This window comes from Malaclemys terrapin, chromosome 2 (genome assembly GCF_027887155.1).
Source record: "Malaclemys terrapin pileata isolate rMalTer1 chromosome 2, rMalTer1.hap1, whole genome shotgun sequence".
Taxonomy (NCBI): Eukaryota; Metazoa; Chordata; order Testudines; family Emydidae; genus Malaclemys; species Malaclemys terrapin.
This window is the reverse complement of record NC_071506.1, coordinates 254,289,759-254,315,073: the sequence shown is the minus strand read 5'-3', so window position 1 is coordinate 254,315,073 and position 25,315 is coordinate 254,289,759. Positions and strand designations below refer to the sequence as shown.

Sequence of the window (25,315 nt, the reverse complement as noted above, 5' to 3'; positions counted from 1 at the left end):
GGCAAATCTTACTGAGGAAAACAGAAAGGAGCATAAACGCTGGCAAGTCAAGTAAAAGTTTAATGACGCAGGCCAAAAAAGAATTTGAAGAGCAACTAGCAAAAGACACAAAAACTGACAGCAAAATTTTTAAAGTACATCAGAAGCAGGAAGCCTGCAAAACAATCAGTGGGGCCACTGGATGACTGAGGTGCTAAAGGAGCATTAAAGTAAGACAAGACCATTGTGGAGAAGTTAAATGAATTCTTTGCATTGGTCTTCATGGCAGAGGATGTGAGGGAGATTCCCACACTTGAGCCATTCTTTTTAAGTGACAAATCTGAGGAATTGTACCAGAATGAGGTGTCAGAAGAGGAGGGTTTGGAACAAACTGATAAATTAGAAAGTAATAAGTCACCAGGACCAGATGGTATTCACCCAGGAGTTCTGAAAGAACCCAAATATGAAATTGCAGAACTACTAACTATGGTACATAACCTATCGCTTAAATGAGCTTCCGTACCAGATGACTGGAGGACAGGAAACAGAATGCGGATTGATTTTTTTTTTAAAGGCTCTAGAGGTGATCCTGGAAATTAAAGCCTAGTAAGCTTAACTTCAGTATCAGGCAAATGGGTTGAAACTATAGAAGAGGGCAAAATTATCAGACACATAGATGAACACGGTATGTTGGGAAAGATTGAGCATGGTTTTTGTAAAGGGAAATCATGCCTCATCAATTTATTATAATTCTTTGAGGGAGTTTACTAGGAAGTGGACAAGGATAAGACAGTGGATATAATGTACTTGGACTTTCAGAAACCCCTTGACAAGATCTCACACCAAAGGCTCTTAAGCAAAGTAAGCAGTCATAGGATAAGTATCAGTAATTTGTTAAAAGCTAGGAAACAAAGGGTAAGACTAAAGGGTCAGTTTTCACAGTGGAAAGAGGTAAATATCAGGGTCCCCAAGGATATGTACTGAGACCTGTGCTGCTGAATATATACATAAATGAGCTGTAAAAGGGGATAAATAGTGAGGTGGCAAAGTTTGCAGACAATACAAAATTACTCAAGATACTTGAGTACAAAGCTGTCTGAAGAATTACAAAGGGGTCTCACAAAACTGGGCAACAAAATGGCAGGTGAAATTCAATGTTGATTAGTGCAATGTTGATTAGTGCACATTAGAAAACATAATCTCAACTATACATACAAAATGATGGGATCTAAAGTATCTGTTACCACTCAAGAAAGAGATCTCGGCGTTATCATGAATAGTTCTCTGAAAACATCCGCTCAATGTGCAGCAGCAATAAAAAAAACTAACAGAAAGTTAGGATCCATTAGGAAAGGGAAAAATATTGACAAGAAATATCATAATGCCACTATATAAATCCATGGTATGCCCACACCTTGAATACTGTGTAGTATTCTGGTCGACACATCTCAAAAAAAGATATATTAGAACTGGAAAAAGTATAGAGGGGCAACAAAAATTATTAGGGGTATGACCAGCTTCCATATGAGGAGAGATTAAAAAGACTGGGACTGCTCATTTTAGAAAAGAGATGACTAAGGAGGAATATTTTGGTAAGCTCAGAGAGCTGATAGGTAAGGTCCCATGGAAATCAAGACTGAGGGGAAAAACAACTGAGGAGAGTTGGCAGTTTTTCAAAGGGACACTATTAAGAGCCCAAAAGCAAGCTATTCCGCTGGTTAGGAAAGATAGAAAATGTGGCAAAAGACCACCTTGGCTTAACCATGAGATCTTGCATGAGCTAAAAAATAAAAAGGAGTCATATAAAAAATGGAAACTAGGACAGATTACAAAGGATGAATATAGGCAAACAACACAGGAATGCAGGGGCAAGATTAGAAAGGCAAAGGCACAAAATGAGCTCAAACTAGCTACAGGAATAAAGGGAAACAAGAAGACTTTTTATCAATTCATTAGAAGCAAGAGGAAGACCAAAGACAGGGTAGGCCCACTGCTTAGTGAAGAGGGAGAAACAGTAACAGGAAACTTGGAAATGGCGGAGATGCTTAATGACTTCTTTGTTTCGGTCTTCACCGAGAAGTCTGAAGGAATGCCTAACATAGTGAATGCTAATGGGAAGGGGGTAGGTTTAGCAGATAAAATAAAAAAAGAACAAGTTAAAAATCACTTCGAAAAGTTAGATGCCTGCAAGTCACCAGGGCCTGATGAAATGCATCCTAGAATACTCAAGGAGCTAATAGAGGAGGTATCTGAGCCTCTAGCTATTATCTTTGGAAAATCATGGGAGACGGGAGAGATTCCAGAAGACTGGAAAAGGGCAAATATAGTGCCCATCTATAAAAAGGGAAATAAAAACAACCCAGGAAACTACAGACCAGTTAGTTTAACTTCTGTGCCAGGGAAGATAATGGAGCAAGTAATTAAGGAAATCATCTGCAAACACTTGGAAGGTGGTAAGGTGATAGGGAACAGCCAGCATGGATTTGTGAAGAACAAATCATGTCAAACCAATCTGATAGCTTTCTTTGATAGGATAACGAGCCTTGTGGATAAGGGTGAAGCTGTGGATGTAGTATACCTAGACTTTAGTAAGGCATTTGATACGGTCTCGCATGATATTCTTATCGATAAACTAGGCAAATACAATTTAGATGGGGCTACTATAAGGTGGGTGCATAACTGGCTGGATAACCGTACTCAGAGAGTTGTTCTTAATGGTTCCCAATCCTGCTGGAAAGGCATAACGAGTGGGGTACCGCAGGGGTCTGTTTTGGGACCGGCGCTGTTCAATATCTTCATCAACGACTTAGATATTGGCATAGAAAGTACGCTTATTAAGTTTGCGGATGATACCAAACTGGGAGGGATTGCAACTGCTTTGGAGGACAGGGTCATAATTCAAAATGATCTGGACAAATTGGAGAAATGGGCTGAGGTAAACAGGATGAAGTTTAACAAAGACAAATGCAAAGTGCTCCACTTAGGAAGGAAAAATCAGTTTCACACATACAGAATGGGAAGAGACTGTCTAGGAAGGAGTACGGCAGAAAGGGATCTAGGGGTTATAGTGGACCACAAGCTAAATATGAGTCAACAGTGTGATGCTGTTGCAAAAAAAGCAAACATGATTCTGGGATGTATTAACAGGTGTGTTGTGAGCAAGACACGAGAAGTCATTCTTCCGCTCTACTCTGCTCTGGTTAGGCCTCAGCTGGAGTATTGTGTCCAGTTCTGGGCACCGCATTTTAAAAAAGATGTGGAGAAATTGGAAAGGGTCCAGAGAAGAGCAACAAGAATGATTAAAGGTCTTGAGAACATGACCTATGAAGGAAGGCTGAAAGAATTGGGTTTGTTTAGTTTGGAAAAGAGAAGACTGAGAGGGGACATGATAGCAGTTTTCAGGTATTTAAAAGGGTGTCATAAGGAGGAGGGAGAAAACTTGTTCACCTTAGCCTCTAAGGATAGAACCAGAAGCAATGGGTTTAAACTGCAGCAAGGGAGGTCTAGGTTGGACATTAGGAAAAAGTTCCTAACTGTCAGGGTGGTTAAACACTGGAATAAATTGCCTAGGGAGGTTGTGGAATCTCCATCTCTGGAGATATTTAAGAGTAGGTTAGATAAATGTCTATCAGGGATGGTCTAGACAGTATTTGGTCCTGCCATGCGGGCAGGGGACTGGACTCGATGACCTCTCGAGGTCCCTTCCAGTCCTAGAATCTATGAATCTATGAATATGATAAAGATCTATAAAATCTTGAATTGTGTGGAGAAAGTGAATAAGGAAGTGTTGTTTACCCATTTGCATAACACAAGAACCAGGGATAACCCAATGAAATGAATAGGCAGAAGGTTTAAAAGAAACATAAGGAAGTACTTCTTCACACAATGCACAGTTAACTTGTGGAACTCATTGTTGAAAGTGAAGATTATAACTGGGTTGAAAAAAGAATTAAATAAGTTCATGGTCCATCAAAGGCTATTAGTGAAGATTGCCTCGGTGTTCTTAGTCTTGTGACTGCCAGAAGCTGGGACTGGATGACAGGGGATGGGTCACTCAAATTTGCCCTGTTCTGTTTAGTGCCTCTGGAGCATCTGGCACCAGACACTGTCAGAAGACAGGATACTGGGCTAGCTGAATCCTTGGTCTGCCCCAGCATGGCTGTTCTTATGTTGTTCTTCTATCTATGTTAAGCACTCCCTCCAAAAATATTTATCTTTACAACAGTATATTTAGCAAATAGCCAGAGGGATTCACTAAAAAAATAACTATATGTAAGGGGACTGTTGCCCCCTTACTAACATTCAGTGGGGGTGTTTTGGTTGGCTAGCTCCCAGCACTGAAAGGAGGAGGGTCAATGGCAAATCAGGAGCCTGAGACTGACAGTCCCCAGGAAGAATGGGGAGAGGCCAATGCTCCAGATCAGCCTGATTGACAGGGCGGGCAGGCTAATCAGAGAGTCAGGAGGCCAGGGGGGTCCCGTCCTCCGTGTGAACTGGAATGGCCTGAGTCAGACAGAGTGGGGCCGAGCTAAGGAGAGAGCAGGGGCCCGAGCTAAGCTGCTGGAAGCAGAGCTGCAGCCCCAAAGCCAGAGCACAGCCCAGAGAGAGCAGAGCTGTAATGGGAGCAGAGCTGTAGCAACCAGAGCCAGAGGGGCTAGACAAGCAGCCAGGAAGCAGGTCAGAGCTGGGAGCAGAGTCACAGAAGCAGCCTGCAGAGCAGACCTGTCCTAGGGGCAGAGCTGTAGTAACCAGAGCCAGAGAGGCCAGAGAAGCAGCCCAGGGAGCTGAAGGCAGAGCAGCAGCAGCAGCCGGGCTGAGGCCGAGTGGAGCTGGAGCCGGGGCTGGAGCTGGGGCTGGAGCAGTCCGGAGCCGGGTGCGGTGAGCAGCTGGGGAGAGTGAGGGGGACCCTGGGCAGAGGGCCCAGCGCAGGGAGACGCCTCAGCCAAGAGGCCTTGCAGGCCAGACTTGCAGGGGGATCATAACCCCGGCCGGGCAGGGGCGATGCTGGGAAAAAGGGTCCTGCCACCTAGAGCCTGAGAGCGTGTGGCCACCGCCAGAGCAAGTGTCTGACCCGCAGCGTCTCTGCAGCACAGCCAGGGCCTGAGAAGGAGCCTGGGACCTACAAGGAACAGGCTGTGAACTGCCCTGACGTTCCAGAGACACTGTTTGTAATGTTCCCTGCCACAGAGCGGGGTGATGTGTTTTCCTTTAACCTTTCCCATTTTTCCTTATTCTTTTTTAAAATTAATTGTTAATTAAACAACTTGTGTTTGCTTTAAATTGTATGAAATGATCAGTGGGTCAAGGAGGTGCCCAGTGCAGAGAGAGTACCCCGGAGTGGGGACACCCTAGCCCCTGTCCTGGGTGACCACAGCAGGGTTGGGGGTCGAGCTCCCCAGGAGTCCTTGGCCCAGCCTTGTCGGGGTTACGAGGACTCTGCCAGACAGGAGAGTGGAAGGGGAGTCCTCAAGGGCAGGGAGGCCTCTGGGTAAAGGAAGTGGGAGTGAGGACTCAGATCCTTTCACTAGCCCACTTCACCGGGGTAGTGCAGAAACCAGGAAAGTTCCCCACTTTCCCCCAATAGCGGGACCATTCCCCCGCTTACATATATAAAGAACCGAAATAAACATTGAAGGAAACAAATATTAAGAGAAAAATATTTTTAAAAATGTTATACCACTAACCTAGAGAAATAAGATTATTATTCACATTTATAAATAATAATAATAATATCTATATAACTATAGATATACATTAGATATCGATATAGCACTGTCAGGTTTCACAATAAAAGTGGTTAGAAAAATTCCAGTGAAACCTTTTTTAGTCAGAATTTGCTGATTTGTGAAAATCAAAATGATCTGCAGAGACAGTTTGGTATCAATGAAGTTCCAATAGAACCCAGGCAGAGGATTCCTAGGGTGTCCCATAGAGTCAGGCTCCACTGCCCTGTTTTTGTTTTAGAAAAAACATGAATGGAAACAGTTTGATTTTTCCAAAACTGAAAATTTCAGATATTTTGAAATATCAAAATTTCCTGTGGAACGGAACTTCTGAGTTTCAACCAGCTCATCTTATGAACAAGGGGCCAGATTCTCAGATGGTGTAAATTTTGGTAGCTCTTCTCAAGCCAGTGCTAATCACTTCACTGAGAACAGGATTACACTTTAACATCTAATGTAAGAAATTTGACTAATAGTTTAGGAGCATAGAAACAGGCTTACCCATCAATAAGTGCAGCTCGCGTCGTGCATATTTTTCCTGGTTTGTTATCATCTGGATCATACCATTCTCTGGTATTGAATCTTTCTGGGGTTATTTCTACGGTACAGTTTCTGCCCTCCACTAGTACTTGCCAGAAATTGTCGATTCCTTCACCTGTTGCATCAATAGTTTTTAAAACAGGATTAAATGTTTTCCCCCCTCAACAGCACATACCGACATAGAAACCCTCCTAGATCTACCTTGTAAAAGAAAAATTTTATATTGTCTTTTTTTTTTTTTAAATGACTGGAGATAAGGAAATGTAAATTCCCCAGTGACAAGGAATTTAAAGTTCTGCAAACGAACGGTGTTTCTTTACTTCTTGCACTCTGAGTATTTACAAAATAACAAAACAAAAAAGCAAACCCCACAAAATCCTGTTGTCTTCATTTTGAGAAGCATTGGGATATATTTCATAGCTCTTAATGACCTAGCTATTTTCCTAGCTATTAACGGCATCGGAGACATTCACGTCTGCTATGAAGCATATACTGATCACAATTCAATAGTTCAGTATGAACGAACTGCCTGCTTTCCTGCATCATAGTATGTGTAATCCTGTCCACTGTTGTGTTAATAGGTTTCAGAGTCGCAGCCATGTTAGTCTGTATCCGCAAAAAGAACAGGAGTACTTGTGGCACCTTAGAGACTAACAAATTTATTTGAGCATAAGCTTTCGTGGGCTACAGCCCACTTCATCGGATGCATGTAGTGGAAAATACAGTAGGAAGATATAAATACACAGAGAACATGAAACAATGGGTGTTACCATACACACTATAAGGAAAGTGATCAGTTAAGGTGAGCTATTATCAGCAGGAGAGAAAAAGAACTGTTCGTAGTGGTAATGAAAATGGCCCATTTCCAGCAATTGACAAGGAGATGTGAGGAACTGTAGTGGGGTGGAAATAAGCATGGGGAAATAGTTTTACTTTGTGTAATGGCCCATCCACTCTCAGACTTTATTCAAGCCTAATTAATTTGCAAATTGGACGCCATTAAATTAGGCTTGAATAAAGCCTGGGAGTGGATGGGCCATTACACAAAGTAAAACTATTTCCCCATGCTTATTCCCCCCCCCACACACAGTTCCTCACATGTATAGTATTTGTTGTTTTCAAAGGTAAGTTTCACGTTCATATACTAGGTTACACTGTCTGGTTTGTTTCTATAAATATAGGTACTTGGTGTTTTATTGGGGGTAGAGTTCAAGTTTTATTTTCCCAGCAATAGAGCTGCAGTTGCATACAGATGATCTATAAAGGGTTTGGTTGTCTTTTCTCTTACTGCACGGTGTTTTCCATCTATTGCAGGCTAATAAAATGATAAGCTGCACAGATAGTGACACTTCCCTATTGTCAGTTATTTATAACTTTGACTGTGTTGTTTTGTTACTTAGGCTGCTGGTGTGCTAAGACCACAACCTATCATCCTGATCAATATTGTCCCACTATCTCCTTTTACTCCCTTGTCTGTCTGTATCCATCTGTTGTTTCTTGTCTTATACTTAGATTGTAGCCTCCTTGGGGCAGGGGCTGCCTTGTTATTCTGTGTTTGTACAGTGCCTAGCACAATGGGATCCTGGTCCATGACTAGGGCTCCTAGGTGCTACAATAATACAAAGAACAATCATGTAAAATCTTATAACCATTTCATTGAGAAGCTCTTGAACCTCAATGCTTTGGATAAAGGACTTGAAATTAGACACCATGGTCACTCTGGAGACAGGTATGTGCCTTTTCCCATCTCCGTGAAAATCTGCCCAAATTGACCAAGTTATAAGCTTCTGAGACATCTCAGTTTGCACATGCTCAGTAGGAGTTTGTTAGAATTTGGCAACTAAATTCTCTGAAGGGTCCATCTGCACTGAGCATGTTCCACCCCCTTCATGTGCTGATCAGACTGCATATGCCAGGGGTGGCCAAACTTACTGACCCTCCGAGCCGCATATGACAATCTTTAGAAGTTCAAGAGCCGGAGCCCTGACAGGGGCGCCCTGCAGGGTTAAAGCCCCAAGGGGCCCCCCCCGGGCAGATGCCCCTACCCCACCACCCTGCTGCAAGGGTGGGGGTGAAGGACTGTGCTGCAGAACTAAAGATCCCTGCCCTGATGATGATCCATGTCAGGGTCAGGATCTTTCTACCCAATGAAATTTGGATTTCTTTCATTTTTATAAGTTTTTTTTTTAAACTTAGGAATTTACTAGGGCTGTCAATTAATCGCAGTTAACTCAAGCGATTAACTCAAAACAAATTAACTCGATTAAAACAACTAATCACAATTAATTGCAGTCTTAATCACACTGCTAAACAATAATAGAATATGCTTCTATGTTGATAACACTCCTTAAAAAAATAACATGTTAATTAAATTTTTGACTGAACTTCTTGGGGGAGAATTGTATATCTCCTGCTCTGTGCCTTTACCTGCATTCTGTATTATATATTTTGTGTTATAGCAGTCTCAGGTAACGACCCAGAATGTGTCATTTGATTTAAGAACTTTTTCACTGCAAGTCTGACAAAATGCAAAGAAAGTACCAAAGACAGCTCTATCACTTGACCCAAGGTTTAAGAATCTGAAGTGCCTTCCTAAATCTGAGGGACGAGGCGTGGAACATGCTTTCAGAAGTCTTAAAAGAGCAACTCTCCAACGCAGAAACTATAGAACCCGAACCACCAAAAAATAAAATCAGCCTTGTGTTGGTGTCATCTGACTCAGATGATGAAAATGAACATGAATCTGTGCGCTGCTTTGGATCGTTATCAAGCAGAACCCATCATCAGCATTAACAGATTAGAGCAAAATGCAGACTTGGGACAAAGCATGGATCTTAATGGGGTTGAACCTGCTTACCACAGGTCTCAATATGGCCTGTAGCCTACGAATGACCCCACTTTTTACTCCATATGAACAGTTGTTTGCAGTGATGTTGTAACTGTGTTGGTCCCAGGATATCCGAGAGATAAGGTGGGTGAGATAACATATTTTATTGGACCAACTTCTGATGGTGAAAGAGACAAGCTTTAAAGCTACACAGAGCTCTGAACTGAACTCTTGACAGTCATGTTAAAAAACTCATATGCGTTTTACAAGCTGTTCTTAAATAACATTTTGGGGTAGGTTTGCTCTAAATCTCAAAGCAATGAAAAACTGCCTCATGCTTACCGGTGTGAAGAAGCAATTAGTAGAGATTGGGTCCCATCCTGTTGTTATGGAGGCAGAAGCCAGGAGCACAGAGAGGAACGTGTAGTCACAGAGATTAATGCTTTGAGCCTAATCAAAGCCAATAAAGTCAATGGGAGAATTCCTGGTAACTTCAATGGGCTTTGGATCAAGTCCTTTATTTGTCATAAGCAGGAAGTGACACAGTCAGTCACACTACTTCCCGGAGCAGTGAGACTTACAGTATTCACTTATAAATGTCTTCTCTGAACTTAAAACATCAGGGAGTGTTCTAAATCTAAACCCAGATCCTCATTTTGTAGTGTGAACCTACTAACGATGCATTCCCTTCCATATGATACTTACTCCTAGCGGAATTCTGCTCCAAAAAATTAAAAATTCTGCACACAATATTTTAAAATTCTGCAAATTCTGCCTTTTTTATTTGGCAAAATAACACAATATAATCACAGCAGTTTCAATTATTTCGGTAATTTATTTCAAAATAGCTGTCAGCAAATATGTCTGTAACAATACGGACACTGAAAAAGATTCAGGAAATGTTTTTTGTCAAATAGATTCCTTACTAGGCATATAAATACAGAATTTTGAATAATTCATTCAAACTACAATATCAAACCATATTTCCCACACCGCTCAGAAGCAGTGCAAAAGCTTGGGGGAGTCAAGGGTAATGAGGGAGCTGAGAGAGAGGGACAGAGTCTGGGAGTGAACCTGGTGGGTTGTTGGATGTGGGTGGGAAAAATATGTAACAGGTTTTTTGGGGGTGGCAGAGAGGGATTGTTAGGGAGCCTCTCCCATGCAGACCCTGGCTGACCTCTAGGCTCTCCCATTCAGTCAGGCACATCTGCCCCTGTCCCCATGTGTCCCTCCACCCCCACTGAGTCACCCACTCCCCTATCCCCATATGTCCCTGCACCCTACTCAGCCACCCCCATGTATCCTTGAACCCCCCCAGCCAGACCCCTTCCCACATCCCTATGTGTCCCTGAACCCCCTCTCCCATCTCCATGTGTCTCTGTGCCCCCACTCAGCCCCCCCATGTGGCCCTGCACCCCTTCCCTCCCATCACCATGTGGCCCAGCACCTCCACTTCCATTCAGCCCCTGCCCCTGTCTGCCCTCCCCCAATAGTCCTTATGAACCCCAGTCTGTGACCCCCTAGCCCCATGCTATCTGTCCCTCTGTCTCCTAACTGGTCCCATAGGCACGGTGCTGCCAGTCAGGCAACCTCTTCCTTTCCCTATCAGCAGCTGGGGCTGCTTCCACCTGGGAACAGCTGCTCTGTTCTAGTGCCACAGCAGCCCCTGGTGGGCAAAAGGCAGAACTGCAGCAACTTTCCAGCAAAAGTTACTTTCTGTGGGGAAAAAAAAGTATGGTATTTGCGGCACATTAATTATGCATGCGTGCAGTGGCATAGAATCCCCCAGGACTAGATATTACTACATACTGCACAGTAGCACAAACTTACTATAGATACAGTAAGAAACTGTAGTCACAGAAGTTAATGCTTTGGGCCTAATCAAAGCCAATAAAGTCAATGGAGGAATTCCTGGTAACGTCAATGAGCTTTGGATCAAGTCCTTTATTTGTCATAAGCAGGAGGTTACACTACTTTCTGGAGCAGTGAGACTTACAGTAGTCACTTATAAATGTCTTCTCTGAACTTAAAACATCAAGAAGTGTTCCAAATCTAAACCCAGATCCTCATTTTGTAGCTTGAACCTACTAATAAAGCAATCCCTTCCATATGATATTACTACATACTGCACAGCAGCACAAACTTACAGTAGATACAGTAAGATACTGTAGTCACAGAGGTTAATGCTTTGGGCCTAATCAAAGCCAATAAAGTCAATGGGAAAATTTCTGGGAACTTCAATGGGCTTTCGATCAAGTCCTTTATTTGTCATAAGCAGGAAGTGACACAGTCAGTCACACTACTTCCTGGAGTAGTGAGACTTTCACTATTAACTTATAAATGTCTTCTCTGAACTTAAAACATAAGAGAGTGTTCCTAATCTAAACCCAGAGCCTCATTTTGTAGTTTGAACCTACTAATGATGCAATCCCTTCCATATGACACTACTACTTATTGCACAGTAACACAAACTTACTGTAGATATCTTATCACATAGTAAAACAAAGAGAGGATTGAATGATAGCACTCTTTGATACTCTATCAGTATTGTGATTTGTATTTTTTCAAAACTTACCTCCAGGAAAATTGCATCCTATCCCCACTATGGCAATTTCATCTCCAGTCGCTGTCATTTTTTCAAATCTATTCTTGAACTGCAAAATACACTTTTAGATATCACATGATTCAAATGAAAGTATATTTCTCTCATTAAATAAATATTCTTGCAGAAGTTGAACTTACCATAATCACACACATCCAGACAAAGCTTGATTAATATCTAGCATTCTGTGTGGGCTCTGTGAGATTCATACTCCCAAATGGTGACCAAACTGCTACTACCTCAGTCTTTCTGATAGTGGACTTTTTTGCAACCGCATCACTCTGTTGACTCAAATTCAATGTGTGATCCACTATAGCCCCCAGATCCTTTTCAGCTGTACTACTGCCCAGCTAATTATTCTCCATTGTGTAGTTTCACATTTTCTTTCTTCTTTTGAAGTCTAGTGCTTTTGTCTTTATTGAATTTCATCTTGTTGATGTCAGACCAATTCTCGAATTTGTCAAGGTGATTTTGAATTCTAATCCTATCCCCCAAAGTATTAGCAACCCAATCATGTTGTGACAAATTATGAAGAGGTCATGCGATGGGGTTTCACCCCATTTCAGGCTAGAAAGGTGTTGATAGTCAATTAGTTACATTTATTATACCTGTGCCGTAACTAATTCTGAGATTCCAGTACCAGAAGGTGTGATCATCTAGTTTGACCTCCTGTATAACACAGGCCACAGAACTTCCCCAAAATAATTCCTAAAGCATATCCTTTAGAAAAACATCCAATCTTGTTCCTAAAATTACTAGTGATGGAGAATCCACCATGATCCTTAATAAATTGTTACAATGGTTAATTAGCCTCACTGTTAAAAATGTATGTCTTATTTCTGGTAGGAATTTGTCTAGCTTCAACTTCCAACAACTGGATCGTGTTTCTTTGCTAGATTGAAAAGCCCATTACCAAATATTTGTTCCCCACGTAGGTGTTTATAAACTGTGATCATGTCATTCAGTAACCTTCTCTTTGTTAACCTCAGTAGATTGAGCTCCTTAAGCCTATCACTATCAGGAATATTTTCTAATCATTTAATCATTCTCACCGCTCTCCTCTGAATCCTCTCCAATTAATTTGCATCCTTCTTGAATTGTGGACACCACAATTGGACACAGAATTCCACTAGTAGTCACACCAGCGCCAAATACAGAAAAGCAATCTCTCCACTTTTACTTAAGATTCTCCTATTTATGCATCCAAGGATCACACCAAGCCCTTTGGCCACAGTGTAGTACTAAGAGTTCATGGTCAGATAATTATCCACCACTACACCCAAATCTTTTTCAGACTCACTGCTTCCCAAGATAAAGACCCCTATCACGTAATTATGGCCTACATTCTTTGTTCCTAGATGTATATATCACATTTAGCTGTATTAAAACTAATATTTGTTTCTTATGACCAGCTTACCAAGCAACCCACATACTCTGCATCAGTGATCTGTTAGTTAGTTTGACTACCATTAATTATACTCCCCTCCATTAATTCTTTATTGATCAAGTCCCATATCATTTGCTCCATTAACTTGCCTGAGGTCAATGTTAATTAGTTGCTCCTCAGACAGAGGGGCAGGAAGAGGCATCAGGTGATAACTTAATGGACACCTGGGCCTCGCAAAGGAAGACAGTTCTTTCTGAAAGAAAGATTCACAGTGACTTCGGTGAAGGGGCCTGAGCCAAAGTCTGCAGGTAAACAGACACCTGAGGAAGGCAGTCTGAGGGGTGAGTGCTCAATCCTGGAGCTGGGGGGAAAACTTCAGACTAGCTGACATAGGCAATTGAAGACAGAACCCAAAGGAAAGGCTGCTTTATTGGTTATTAGTTTGAGTTTTTGTTGTGCCAAAAGGGATCTGAACTACACAATTCTCAGGTGGACGGCTGAGTTGTGCACAGAGACTGATGGTCTACAGGGTGCACTGGAGATGAAGACCCCAGCAATATTGCACCCTGATGTGCTGGGGTGCTATGGGAGTGAGTGTGCACCATAACAGGTGGTAACTCCATTCATGTTGGAGGCAATAAAGGGCCACTACTGCAGAAAAAATTGGGAAATGTTGGCTAAAAGGGGGCATGCCGAGGGAAACAGCAGAGTGAGAATTCAACATTTCCCTTCAGAGGTGCCCACTGGTACACTCCCCATAATGCCCTGGAAAATACTAAAGTTGTCTTTGTCCCAGTTCAGTGGCAGCGCTACCAGAGAGTAGAGGAGGAAGCATTAACTACCTTCTGCTGGTGTGACTGTCCTTGGATGCAATCAATTGGACTGATGCAGAAAAGAATACTTTCCATCCACTTCTGATGGTTTTGTAGAATTTGGTCCAATCTGCAGAAAACTAACCCTCTTTAGTCTTTGTGCTTTTGGCCAGATTTTCAATGGGAGCTGCTGAGAGCAGCTTTTGAAAATCTGTCCAGAAAGATAAATTTGTTTTAACTGTTAATATTACATTTCTAGTAAAAAAAAAATGAAAACATTCAAACTCTGGGAGTCAGATTCTGTCCTCAGTTACACTAGTGTAGATCGAGAGAAACTTTACTGTCTGCAGTGCAATTATTTCAAATTGACACTGGTGTAACTGAGATCAGACTCTGATGTTTTAGATCCCTGTAGGTTGTTTATAGTTACAGTTTCTGATGTTTCTTTTTTTCTAATGTTTAAAGTTGGTATGCTCACTCATGCTGAGTAGTCTCACAAATACTGTGGTGCAAGGTGTTACAAAACTTGAGGAAGGGGGTCAGAATGTGGCCCTCCAGAAAAAAAAATCTGTTTTTATGTGTGTCTAAAAAATTCTTTTATTTGTATTCTTTCAAAAATTGCCCCCTTATGAAGCCTGGAAATGTTCTCCCAGGAAGCAGAGAGAGACCGGACAATCACAGAAATGGCAAATATTTTGTTGGTTTTGGTTTATAAATTATTCTATAAAAATCTGGCCTCAATGTTTTGATGCGGTTAAGTTATATCGTTTTTAGCTAAAGCTGGAAAGTCTAGTATAGACACTAACAGAAAGCTACTTATAACTGATCGTTATTGATAAACTAGAACCTAGGTAGTGTATGAACAATTGCAATGGAAAATAATAGTCACAATTAAACATAACATATTTCAAAGTATATAGCATTCTTGTCTCTTAAATGAGATATGTTGTTCTTACCTTGTTTCATTTCTCCTGAATGGTGTTAAATGCTGATTTTCTTGAAAGCCTTTATATAGTCTTCTGAGAAGTTTCAAAGTCAACTAACCTCAATAAAATGGGGTAAAGAAATGTTAACATGCTTTAAGGAAGAGGAAATCAAATGAATAACTGGAATAGTCAGTGACCTTGACTGAAGTTCAAACCGTTTGCTATAAGCAGTATGTTCTTACACTGGTAAATATAGAGTGAGTAATTTTTTTACAGTGGCTAAAGTATCAGATTGCTGAAATACATAATAAAGTCAATGTACTATCAAATGGTGCTTTTGCAGTAATTAGTGTCCTAAACAGGAGATGTTATTCTCACATTACACTAACCCACAATGTGCTCTGAACTTAAGAAATCAGCTAAGCACAACTGTCTTCCAAGTAATGGATCAAGACTGTCTGCCCTTTAGCTCAATAAATCTCAGATATTATTTAAAGACACATTGTATACACAGCAGTTTTGATGCCTAAAAAAAATGCTATATCAACTGAAATTGTTTTTTGTGTTTCATTTTGAGGCTTCTATTTTTAAGTTGTTTTCAAATTTGAAAATACAAGACTTCTTTAAAAGTTGAAAATGTGTTTTATTAGAATGCGGCTAGCACTGAAAAACATACCGTATATACTCATTCATAAGCCAAATATTTTTGGTAAAAAAGTGATGCATCAAAGAGCGGCTTATAAATGGGTCTACACCAAAATTTGATGATTTTAAACTCTATGGAATCATTGAATTGAATATCTAATACATTGTCATTTTGTTTACCTGGAGCGTCTGCAGGCTTGGAGACCCTCAGACTGGGGTTTGCTGGGAACGGCAAACCACAGACACTGGGAACTGAGGAGCTCCATGCCTGTGAATGCTCCAGGTAAACAAAACATCCAGGCTTGCTAGCAGCTTACCCTAACGGGCCAGGAGCCAAAGTTTGCCAACCCCTGAAATATAGGGTCGGGTTATGAAAGGGTCATACAGTTTTTGCTATTTTTACCCAACCATCTTGGGGGTCGGCTTATAAACGAATGGGCTAATGAACGAGTATATACAACTATAATTTCTTTTTAAAAATTCTGCACTTTTAAAAATAACAACAAATATTGTCATGTCCAGACGTGAATGATTAATGGATTGTCAGTTCCTCACTACTATATGATTCTTCATCGCTTCCCCATCTGATTTTACACCACCCACCCAAACCTATCTTAGCCCCCTTGTTTTGATGTGAAATGGAAATATGTTCTCGTGTGTATATATATATACACACACATATATACTTTTGAGTGTATATGTTGTTAATTTAGGCCCGATCTTACAATTGGATTCTTTCCAAAAAGGGAAAATAGTAAAAAAGAATATACTGAACATATTTGAAAAAACAATTCAAGTTACCACTCAAAACCCATGAAACTATAACCAAATTCTGCTATCAGTTACACTGGTGTGAATCTGAGTAAGTTCACTGTAATGAATAGAGTAGTCATTACAGATTTATAACATGTAAGTGAGCAGAATTTGGGGTCATTTTGTTAAACAGTCATGCAAATTACCATTTGTAAGTAATTAATTCTGTAGCAGTATTTCTAAGGTCAAGGAACATGTGGCCTGCATGTCTACATTCAATATCAAAGTTTCCATTGACTTTAATGGGCACAGAATCAGTCTGTCTGTGAACATCACGGAAACATTAACAAGGAAAAAATTGATGGTGGTATCTGTCCACAATCTATCAGTGTGCTCTGATCATACATAGTTCTGACAAAATTTGCATCATGGTTCTATCTGCATATGTTCACAAGAATGCTAAAAGTTATAATGGTTTAGTGATTAATGAAAATCCAGTAACTAGGAAATGTAAATCAGACAAATAAGGGCTACAGTGATAACGGCTAAAGGCCTGATCCTCTCACTGACTTCAGTGGTACAAGATTGAAACATAAAAGCTTGTTTCTGCAACTAATCTAAATCATTCCATTTTTGACACATTAGAGAGGAAATTCAAAATGGCAAAAAGTTAACATTTTTCAGGCAGTGTAGTTAACTTCTCTACCATATAATGATATTGTCCATGTCTGAACTGAATTTTGACAATTTCCAAATGTGTGTCAGGCACCTCTGTTGTATTAATTTCAATGGAATAAATGGGCCCAGAAACTCAAAGGTATTAACATGACCTGGTCACTGTACAACATTAAACAAGGTTCAGCGTTTCAAGTACAGAGACCTCAGCCTACTTAGTATCATGGCAAACACAATATTAAACGTCTTTTCCAAATTTTATTAAATACAGAAAAAGAAGGAAAATTAGTTAAAGCATTTGAAACAAAGTATTAAGTAGGATTTTCAGAGATGCATAGATTCCAAGGCCAGAAGAGAAGCATTGTGGTCATCTAGTCTGACCTCCTGTATAACACAAGACACAGAACTTCCCCCAACATAATGCCTAGAATTTATCTTTCAGGAAAAAAAAACCCAACAAATCTTGATTTAGAAGTTTTCAGTGCTGAAGAATCCACCATAACCCTCAGTAAGTTGTTCCAATAGTTAATTACTCTCTCTGTTAAAAATGTATGCCTTATTTCCAGGCAGTCTGGGCAGAGCTTTTATCCAGGAGTTGAAGCCTCTGTGGGTCTGTATACATGGGGATAAACAGCCCACGGAAGGCCCAGATCAGCTGACTTGTGCTCGCAGGGCTCAGACTAGAGGGCTGAAAAATTGCTGGGTAGATGTTCGTACTTGAGCCTGAACATCCGTACAGCAGTTTTTAGCCCTGGAACATGAGCACCACAAGCCTGAGTCAGCTGATCTGGGCCAGCTGCGGCCGTGCCATGTGGATTTTATCCCCATGTAGACATACCCTGTGTCTCTTGGCACCACAACACGTGTTCTTTGGGTCATCGTCTTGTAACATACCCCATTGTACAATTCTACTTGACATCACTTAAGAACATAAGAATGGCCATATTAGGTCAGACCAAATGCCCATCTAGCCCAATATCCTGTCGTCTAATAGTGGCCAATGTCAGATACTTCAGAGGAAATTAATGGAACAGGGCAATTATCGAGTGATAATTGAGTGATATCCCCTGTCATCCAGTCCCAGCATCTGGCCAGACAGAGGCTTAGGGTCACCAAGTACATGAGGCTGCATCCCTGACCATCTTGGCTAATAGCCATTGATGGACCTTATCCTCCATGGATTTTTCTATTTTTTTATCCCAGTTTCACCTTCACAACATCTCCTGGCAACGAATTCCACAGGTTGACTGTGCATTGTGTGAAAAAGTACTTCCTTTTGTTTTTTTAAAATCTGCTGCCTATTAATTTCATTGGGTCAACCCTGGATTTTGTGTTATGTGAAGGGGTAAATAACACTTCCCTATTCACTTTCTCCACACTGTTCATGATTTTACACACCTCTACACATCGCTTTAGTCATTTCTTTTCCAAGCTGAATAGTCACAATCATTTTAATCTCTCCCCATATGGAAGGTGTTACATAAGTTTAATCATTCTTTTCCATTTCTAATATATCTTTTTTGAGATGGAGCAGTCAGAACTGCACACAGTATTCAAGGTATGAGCATACCATAGTGGCATTTAGATTTATATAGTGGCATTACTGCATTTCCTGTCTGATTATCTATCCTTTTCCTAATGGTTCTTAACATTCAGTGCGCTTTTTTTGACTGCTGCTTCACATTGAGCAGAGGTTTACAGAGAATTATCCACAATGACTCCAAAATCTCTTTCTTGAGTGGTAACAGCTAATTTAGATCCCATCATTTTGTATGGATAGATGTTTTCCAATGTGCATTACTTTGCATTTATCAACATTGAATTTCAGCTGCAATTTTGTTGCCCAGATATCCAGTTTTGTGAGCTCCTGTGACATTACTCAGGGTGCAATCCAGACTGTTGAATAGTGCTGTCCCATTAGCACTTTATCCAGAGGTGCCTTTTACACGGCTTTTCAGTCAGAACATCCACTCCTGGCCTGTTCACACAGCCTTCAGCATGCAAATTCACTCCCAGCTCAATTCATAAGCACTCTGATCAGTCACTCATGAATCACATATAGGGTGAAACCCACAAATTCCTAGTCCCAGCCTTGTCCCCCAGAAATGTGCATTGTGTACTACTCAATACCCTTCTGAACTGTACAAGCTCATAGAAAGCCTGTCATTTCATCAAATGAAAATAATGCACCTAACTTGTTATCCCAAATAGAATTTTCCACACACTTTAACCAAAAACACTGGTTAAGATAAAACAATAAGCTATGTTTATTAACTACAGAAAGATAGATTTTAAGTGATTACAAATGATGATGCATAAAAGTCAGGATTGGTTACAAAAGAAACTAATAAAGAGTAAAACGCAAGCTAATCCCTAATTGAACAGGCTAAGTGAATTTAAAAGCAAAAGTTTTTGTCTCACCATGTGCTGGAGTAAATTTCAAAGGCTGGATCGCCTTTCAACATGGGACCCCCTTGCCCTTAGTTCAGTATCCTTCAGGTATTCCTTGATGTCATGAACACAAAGATGAGAGAAGGAGTGAAATCAAGTCTTTTCCTCCACTCTTTATAATTCAATTTCTTGTGCTAGAAACGTCATTGCTGAGTCATGGTGACATGCAGTCCATTGTGGACCTGAGGTTTGAACTGTCCCTGTGATGAAATGTAAATTTCTTGTTTACGCCTTCCCATTGTTGGAGAATGGCTGCTTAAGCATGTGATAGCTCTTTAACACCTGGCTGGGTTGCCTGTGACTTTGTCTCTGAAAAACTGGTTTGGGCCTGCTTTTCTTAACCTTGGAGCATGTTATAACAATGTTATATAGTATAATCTTGTAACTTTACATACAGTATTGATACACGTGTTTCACCAGGACAATAATGTTCAGCAGATTAAGAAATTTTGAATGATACCTCACAAGGCATACTTTTTGTACAAAATTTATCATAGTTTTGTAGAAGTGGTGAACATAATAGTATAGACCAGGGGTTCTCAAACTTGGTTTGTGGCTTGTTCAGGGTAAACCCCTGGTGGGTTGTGATACGGTTTGTTTACCTGAGCATCTGCAGGTACAGCCGCTCGCAACTCCCAGTGGCCGCGGTTCACCATTCCCAGCCAATGGGAGATGTGGGAAGTGGCACGGGCAAGTGGTTTCCCGTAGCTCCCATTGGCTGGGAACAATGAACTGCAGGCACTGAGAGCTACGAGCAGTCGTACCTGCAGACGCTCAGGTAAACAAAGTGTCTCGCGGCCCACCAGGGGCTTACCCTGAACAAGCCGCGAACCAAGTTTGGGAATCCCTGGTATAGACCATCAGAGATCCCTTTGTAACTTTTCACAGTCTACTTTGGATTCAACTATTTTGAGTAATTTTGTATCATTTTCAAACTTTGCCACCTCACTGTTAACCCCCTGTGATGCTGTCTAACAGGTTACTATCACTCTGATGCTGGTAGACCAGCTCAGATTAGAGCAATACGGCAATTCACTTATGTGTGAATACCAAAGAAATGCTAAAAGATCATAGTGTATTCAAGCCAATTCACTTGTTAGTATAGATCAAAAGGAAATGCTAATGTTATTGTATCCACTTGTCTGTTTCCTGCGCTTGCTATCCTTGTTCTTAATTAACCCTAGAACAATAATGGTGTTAGTATGTAGAGAGGTGAATATAATACTATAGATCATCACAGATTTCTTTGTAACTCTTTGCCATCTGCTTTGAACTCAAGATACTTGAGTTATTTTGTATCGTCTGCAAACTTGGCACCGCACTGTTTAACAACTTTTCCAGATCATTTCTGAGTATGTTGAACAGCATTGGTCCCAGTATACCGCTATTTACCGCTCGCCATTCTGAAAACTGGCCATTTATTGCTACTTTTTGTTTCCTGTCTTTTGACCAGTTACCAGAGGTAAAAGTGGGCTGTTGTGGGCCAGTACAGCGTACCGCTAAGAAGCAGCCACCGGTACGGGCCTGTACACAGCTGATGTTAAAGCACTGCCACGGAAATGCTTTAACATTACTATCCCTTCCCCTCCCCCACAGCTGCTGGGGAAGGGGCAAAAGGGGCAACTGCCCCAGGGCCCGGTGATTTAAAAGGGCCTGGGGCTCCCGGCCACCACCACTGCTACCGCGGCAGCAGTCCTGGGCCCTTTAAATTGCCACCAGAGCCCCGGGTGGCACGGACTGGGTAGTGTGGAAAGACTGGCTGGGGGAGGCTGACCACAGCCCCACTCCTTCTGCCCGAGGCCCCGCCCCTTCCAGGGTCCTGGAGCTGGGCCCCCAGACTGGTAAAACTTTTAAGTTACTTTCACCCCTGCCAGTTACGAATCCATGAGAGGACTTATCCTCCTATCCCATGACTGCTTACTTTGCTTAACAGCCTTTGGTGCAGGACCCAGCTTTCTGAAAGTCCAAGTACACTATATCTACTTGATCACTCTGGCCCACATGTTTGTTGACCCTCTCAAAAAATTCTAATAGACAGGAGAGGTATGATTTCTCTTTATAAAAGCCATATTGACTATTCCTCAACATATTTTGTTCATCTATGTATCTAATAATTCTGTTCTTTACTATAGTTTCAAACAATTTGCCTGGCACTGAAGTTGTGTTTACTGGCCTGTAATTGCCAGGATTGCCTCTGAAACCTTTAAAAAAATCAGTGTTATATTTTCTATCCTCCAGTCATCTGGTGCAGAGGCTGATTTAGTGGTAGGTTACATACCACAGTTAGTTATTCTGAAATTTCATATTTGAGTTCAGAACTCTTGGGTGAATATCATATGGTCCTGATGATGAGTTTTTACTGTTTAATTTATCGGTTTGTTCCAACACCTCTTCTACTGACACCTCAGTCTTGGACAGTTCCTCAGATTTGTCACCTAAAAAGAATGGATAAGGTGTGGGAATCTCTCTCACATCTTCTGTTGTGAAGACTGATGCAAAGAATTCATTTAACTTCTCCACAATGGCCTTTTCTTCCTTGAGTGCTCCTTTAGCACCTCAATCGTCCAGGCCCCACACTGATTGTTTGGAAGACTTCCTGCTTCAAATGTGCTTTAAAAAAAATTTGCTGTTAGTTTTTGTGTCTTTTGCTAGTTGCTCTTCAAATTCTTTTATGGCCTGCCTAATTATACATTTATACTATACTTGCCATAATTTATGCTCCTTTCTATTTCAGCAGGATTTGACTTCCAATTTTTAAAGGATTCCTCTTTGCCTCTAACTTGCAATGGTAGTGAAGAATTCATTTTTACTGTATTTGACTCTTTTACTCTGTTGTTTAGCCACAGTGGCTCTGTTTTTTTTTTTTTTTTTTTTTGGACCTCTTACTGGTTTTATATTCTTTGGGATATACATTTAGTGTGAGCCTTTATTATGATGTTTTTACATAGTTTATGGTGTTACATAGTTTCCAGGTAATTTGCAGGCATTTCACTCTTGTGACGGTTTATTTTAATTTCTGTTTACTTAGCTTCCTCATTTTGTATAGTTTCCTTTTTGAAGTTAAATGCTACTGTGGTGGGCTTCTTTGGTATTCTCCCCTCCCCACAAGGATGTTATTTTAAATTCCATTATGGTTGCTAATAGCAAGTGGTTCCGCTATATTCACCTCTTGAACCAGATCCTTGTGCCACCTAGAACTATATCAAGAATTGTCTCTCTCCTTGGGGGTTCCAGGACTAGCTGCTCCAAAAAGCCATCATTAATGGTGTCTCAAAATTTTATCTCTGCATTCTGTCCTGAGGTGACATATATCCAGTCAATATAGGGATAGTTGAAATTATTCAGTTTTCTGTTTTTATAGCCTCTCTAATCTCCCTGAGCATCTCACAATCACCATCACCATCCTGGTCAATTGGTCAATAGTATATTCCTACTGCTATACTCTTATAATTTAAGGTTGGAATTTATATCCATATTGTTTCTATGGTGCACTTTGATTCATTCAAGATTTTTACTATATTTGACACTATGGTTTCTTTCACATATAGTGCTACTCCGTACCAGCACAACCTACTCTGTCATTTCTATATAATTGTACCCGGGTATTACCATGCCCCATAGATTATCATAGTTCCAAGTTTCTGTGATGCTTATGTGACGTTATTTGATTAAAATATGACTACATAGATCATTGTTGCAACCACTGTTATATATTTTCAACAAATCTTGTACAAAGGTTATCAAGGAAGGTGTCTATGGAAAGGTTATGATTTGCTGTATATAATTACGCTATCTGTATGCCTGTATCACTTTTGTATTTGAAGTTATGAATATTGGCTTTATACCTGGATTTCAAATGTTTGCTCCTGGGGTAATACCCACAAGGTAGTTAGCCAGCACATCTTGGAGGGACTATTTAAATTGAGTGGCCCATCAAAAGGACGCTTAACTCACAATGGACCATGGGAGATGCCTATCTACACCTAATGGATTTTCCTGCTGTGACTATGCGAAATGCATGGGCATGTGACTTGCCCGTGTGACTCCAAACTCCATCTTGTTGCTGTAATTTTCCACAGTAAGAACAATGGGATTCCCTCCCCATGGCAGAAGACATAAAAGGGCCTTGAAATACCTCCATTTTGCCGCTTTCCTGCCCAAACCGCTGGACTATACTAATGGGAGCATTCTAATCAATGGACTGAGGACCTTCCAATGATTTGGAAGCAGCCAGAGACTTGACTTAAGCCAGCAATTTATTCCATCACTGCTACAAACCTGGACCAAGAACTTTGCATTTATTGTATGTATTTGATTCCTTTAACTAATTTTAACTCTCACCTTTCTTTCTTTCTTTTTATGAATAAGCCTTTAGATACTAAAGGATTGGCAACAGCGTGAGTTTTGGGTAAGATCTAAGTTGTATGTTGACCTAGGTGTATGGTTGATTCTTTGGGATAAAAAAAAAAACTTTTATTTAATGAGATTGGTTTTAAAGAACCACTCATCTTTAAATCCATTGTTTTTGGTGGTGATACAAGGACTGAAATGCTGAGGAAACTGCTGTTCTGACTTCTTATTAGCCAGTGTGGTGAAGCAGAAGTTTACTTTTGTTGCTGGCTTGGTATATCTCATGGGGCTTTAGCCAACAGTCTTGTGGTGTATCGACCCTATTTCTCAGCAGTTTGTTCTGAATTTGGTATTCTCAGTTGTGACCCACAAAGGCACGGTGACAGCTTATTATATCAAGATCCTAATTTAATATCAGGCACTCATGTTCACCCATCTCAGTATTTAGACTTCTAGCATTTGTATACAAGCACTTATAAAATCTGTCAATTTTTTTTGTCTTCCTTGATGTGATGTAACTGAATGGGACTCTTTTTCATTTAACCATTTCTCTTCAGGTCCTACCTGTACTTTATCATCAACTTCTATCCTTTCTTCTTTACTAGGATACGGAGAATCCCCATTAATACATCCTCCTACAAAGGATGTCTCTGTCTGAACCGTGTGCTCCTTCATACCTCTTGGCGTACCATAAGCCCATATCCTACCACAACATCTCATCTCATAGAATTTCAAGTGAACACAGTTCCTTTCTGCACACTGGCCCTGATTACAAGTTCTGAGCACATGGAAATCCAGCCCTGGGCATTTTGGGGAAATGTGGCCCCAAAAGTGTCTTAAATGAGACACCCCAAAAATGAGACATCATAAAAAATTCAGCAGCCTCATTTGGAGAAAAACAGCCTGTCAGGGTTCCCTCCCCACTCTGAACTTTAGGGTACAGATGTGGGGACCCGCATGAAAGACCCCTGTACATATTGGGCTTCAGGAAGTGGGCAGGCATAAGCCCGCCCACTGCTAAAGGGTCCCCCCCCAGCCTAAGGGGAGGATCCACAGGGCCTGAAACTCAAATAATTACGTGGGACAACTAATGTAAAAACAGGGACAGGAGTGCGGTCAAAGGGTCAAAAGAAGGGAACCTGACGGGGACACCGAGCAGAGAACCCCGGACAGCGCCCACTGCTCCTCAAAGGTGTCAAGGGAGCCAGTGGATGCCGCCCAGAGGAACTCTGCCCGGATACGTGAACGGACAGAGGACCGGAAACATGCCCCACAGTCACAAGAGCCTCCATCGGCCAACCTCCTCTCCCTGGTTTTATAAATGGCCAGTTTAGCCAGGGCCAAGAGGAAGTTGACCAGGAGGTCCCGTGACTTAGTGGGGCCACGGATAGGGAGTGCATAAATGAGAAGGTGAGGGGAAAAGTGCAACCAAAAACGCAACATAATATTGGTAAGGAGCCGGTATAGGGGCTGCAACCTGGCACACTCCAAGTAAATGTGAGCCAGGGTCTCCCTCATGCCGCAGAAAGGAGAGGTGTCTGGGACCTGCCAAGTACACACCTGTGCTCACGGCCCCATGAAGGAGCCGCCAGCTGATATCCCCGGCGGGCCTCAGGACCAGGGTGGAATAGAGGCTGGCCCACCG

General features: G+C 41.3%; 1 protein-coding gene across 1 annotated transcript in view; it reads right to left on the bottom strand.

Annotated features, from left to right (window-relative positions):
- LOC128831339 (phenolphthiocerol/phthiocerol polyketide synthase subunit C-like) overlaps positions 1–24,345 on the bottom strand; it is a 33,662-nt gene extending 9,317 nt beyond the window's left edge. The window contains exons 1-3 of the mRNA XM_054017651.1: positions 24,235–24,345; positions 11,645–11,723; positions 6,204–6,357 (exon numbers count right to left, since the gene is read on the bottom strand). Of these exons, the coding sequence (XP_053873626.1) occupies positions 6,204–6,357; positions 11,645–11,723; positions 24,235–24,345 (344 nt within the window). The remainder of the gene's footprint in view (positions 1–6,203; positions 6,358–11,644; positions 11,724–24,234) is intronic.
- Between the last annotated feature and the right edge of the window lie 970 nt (positions 24,346–25,315).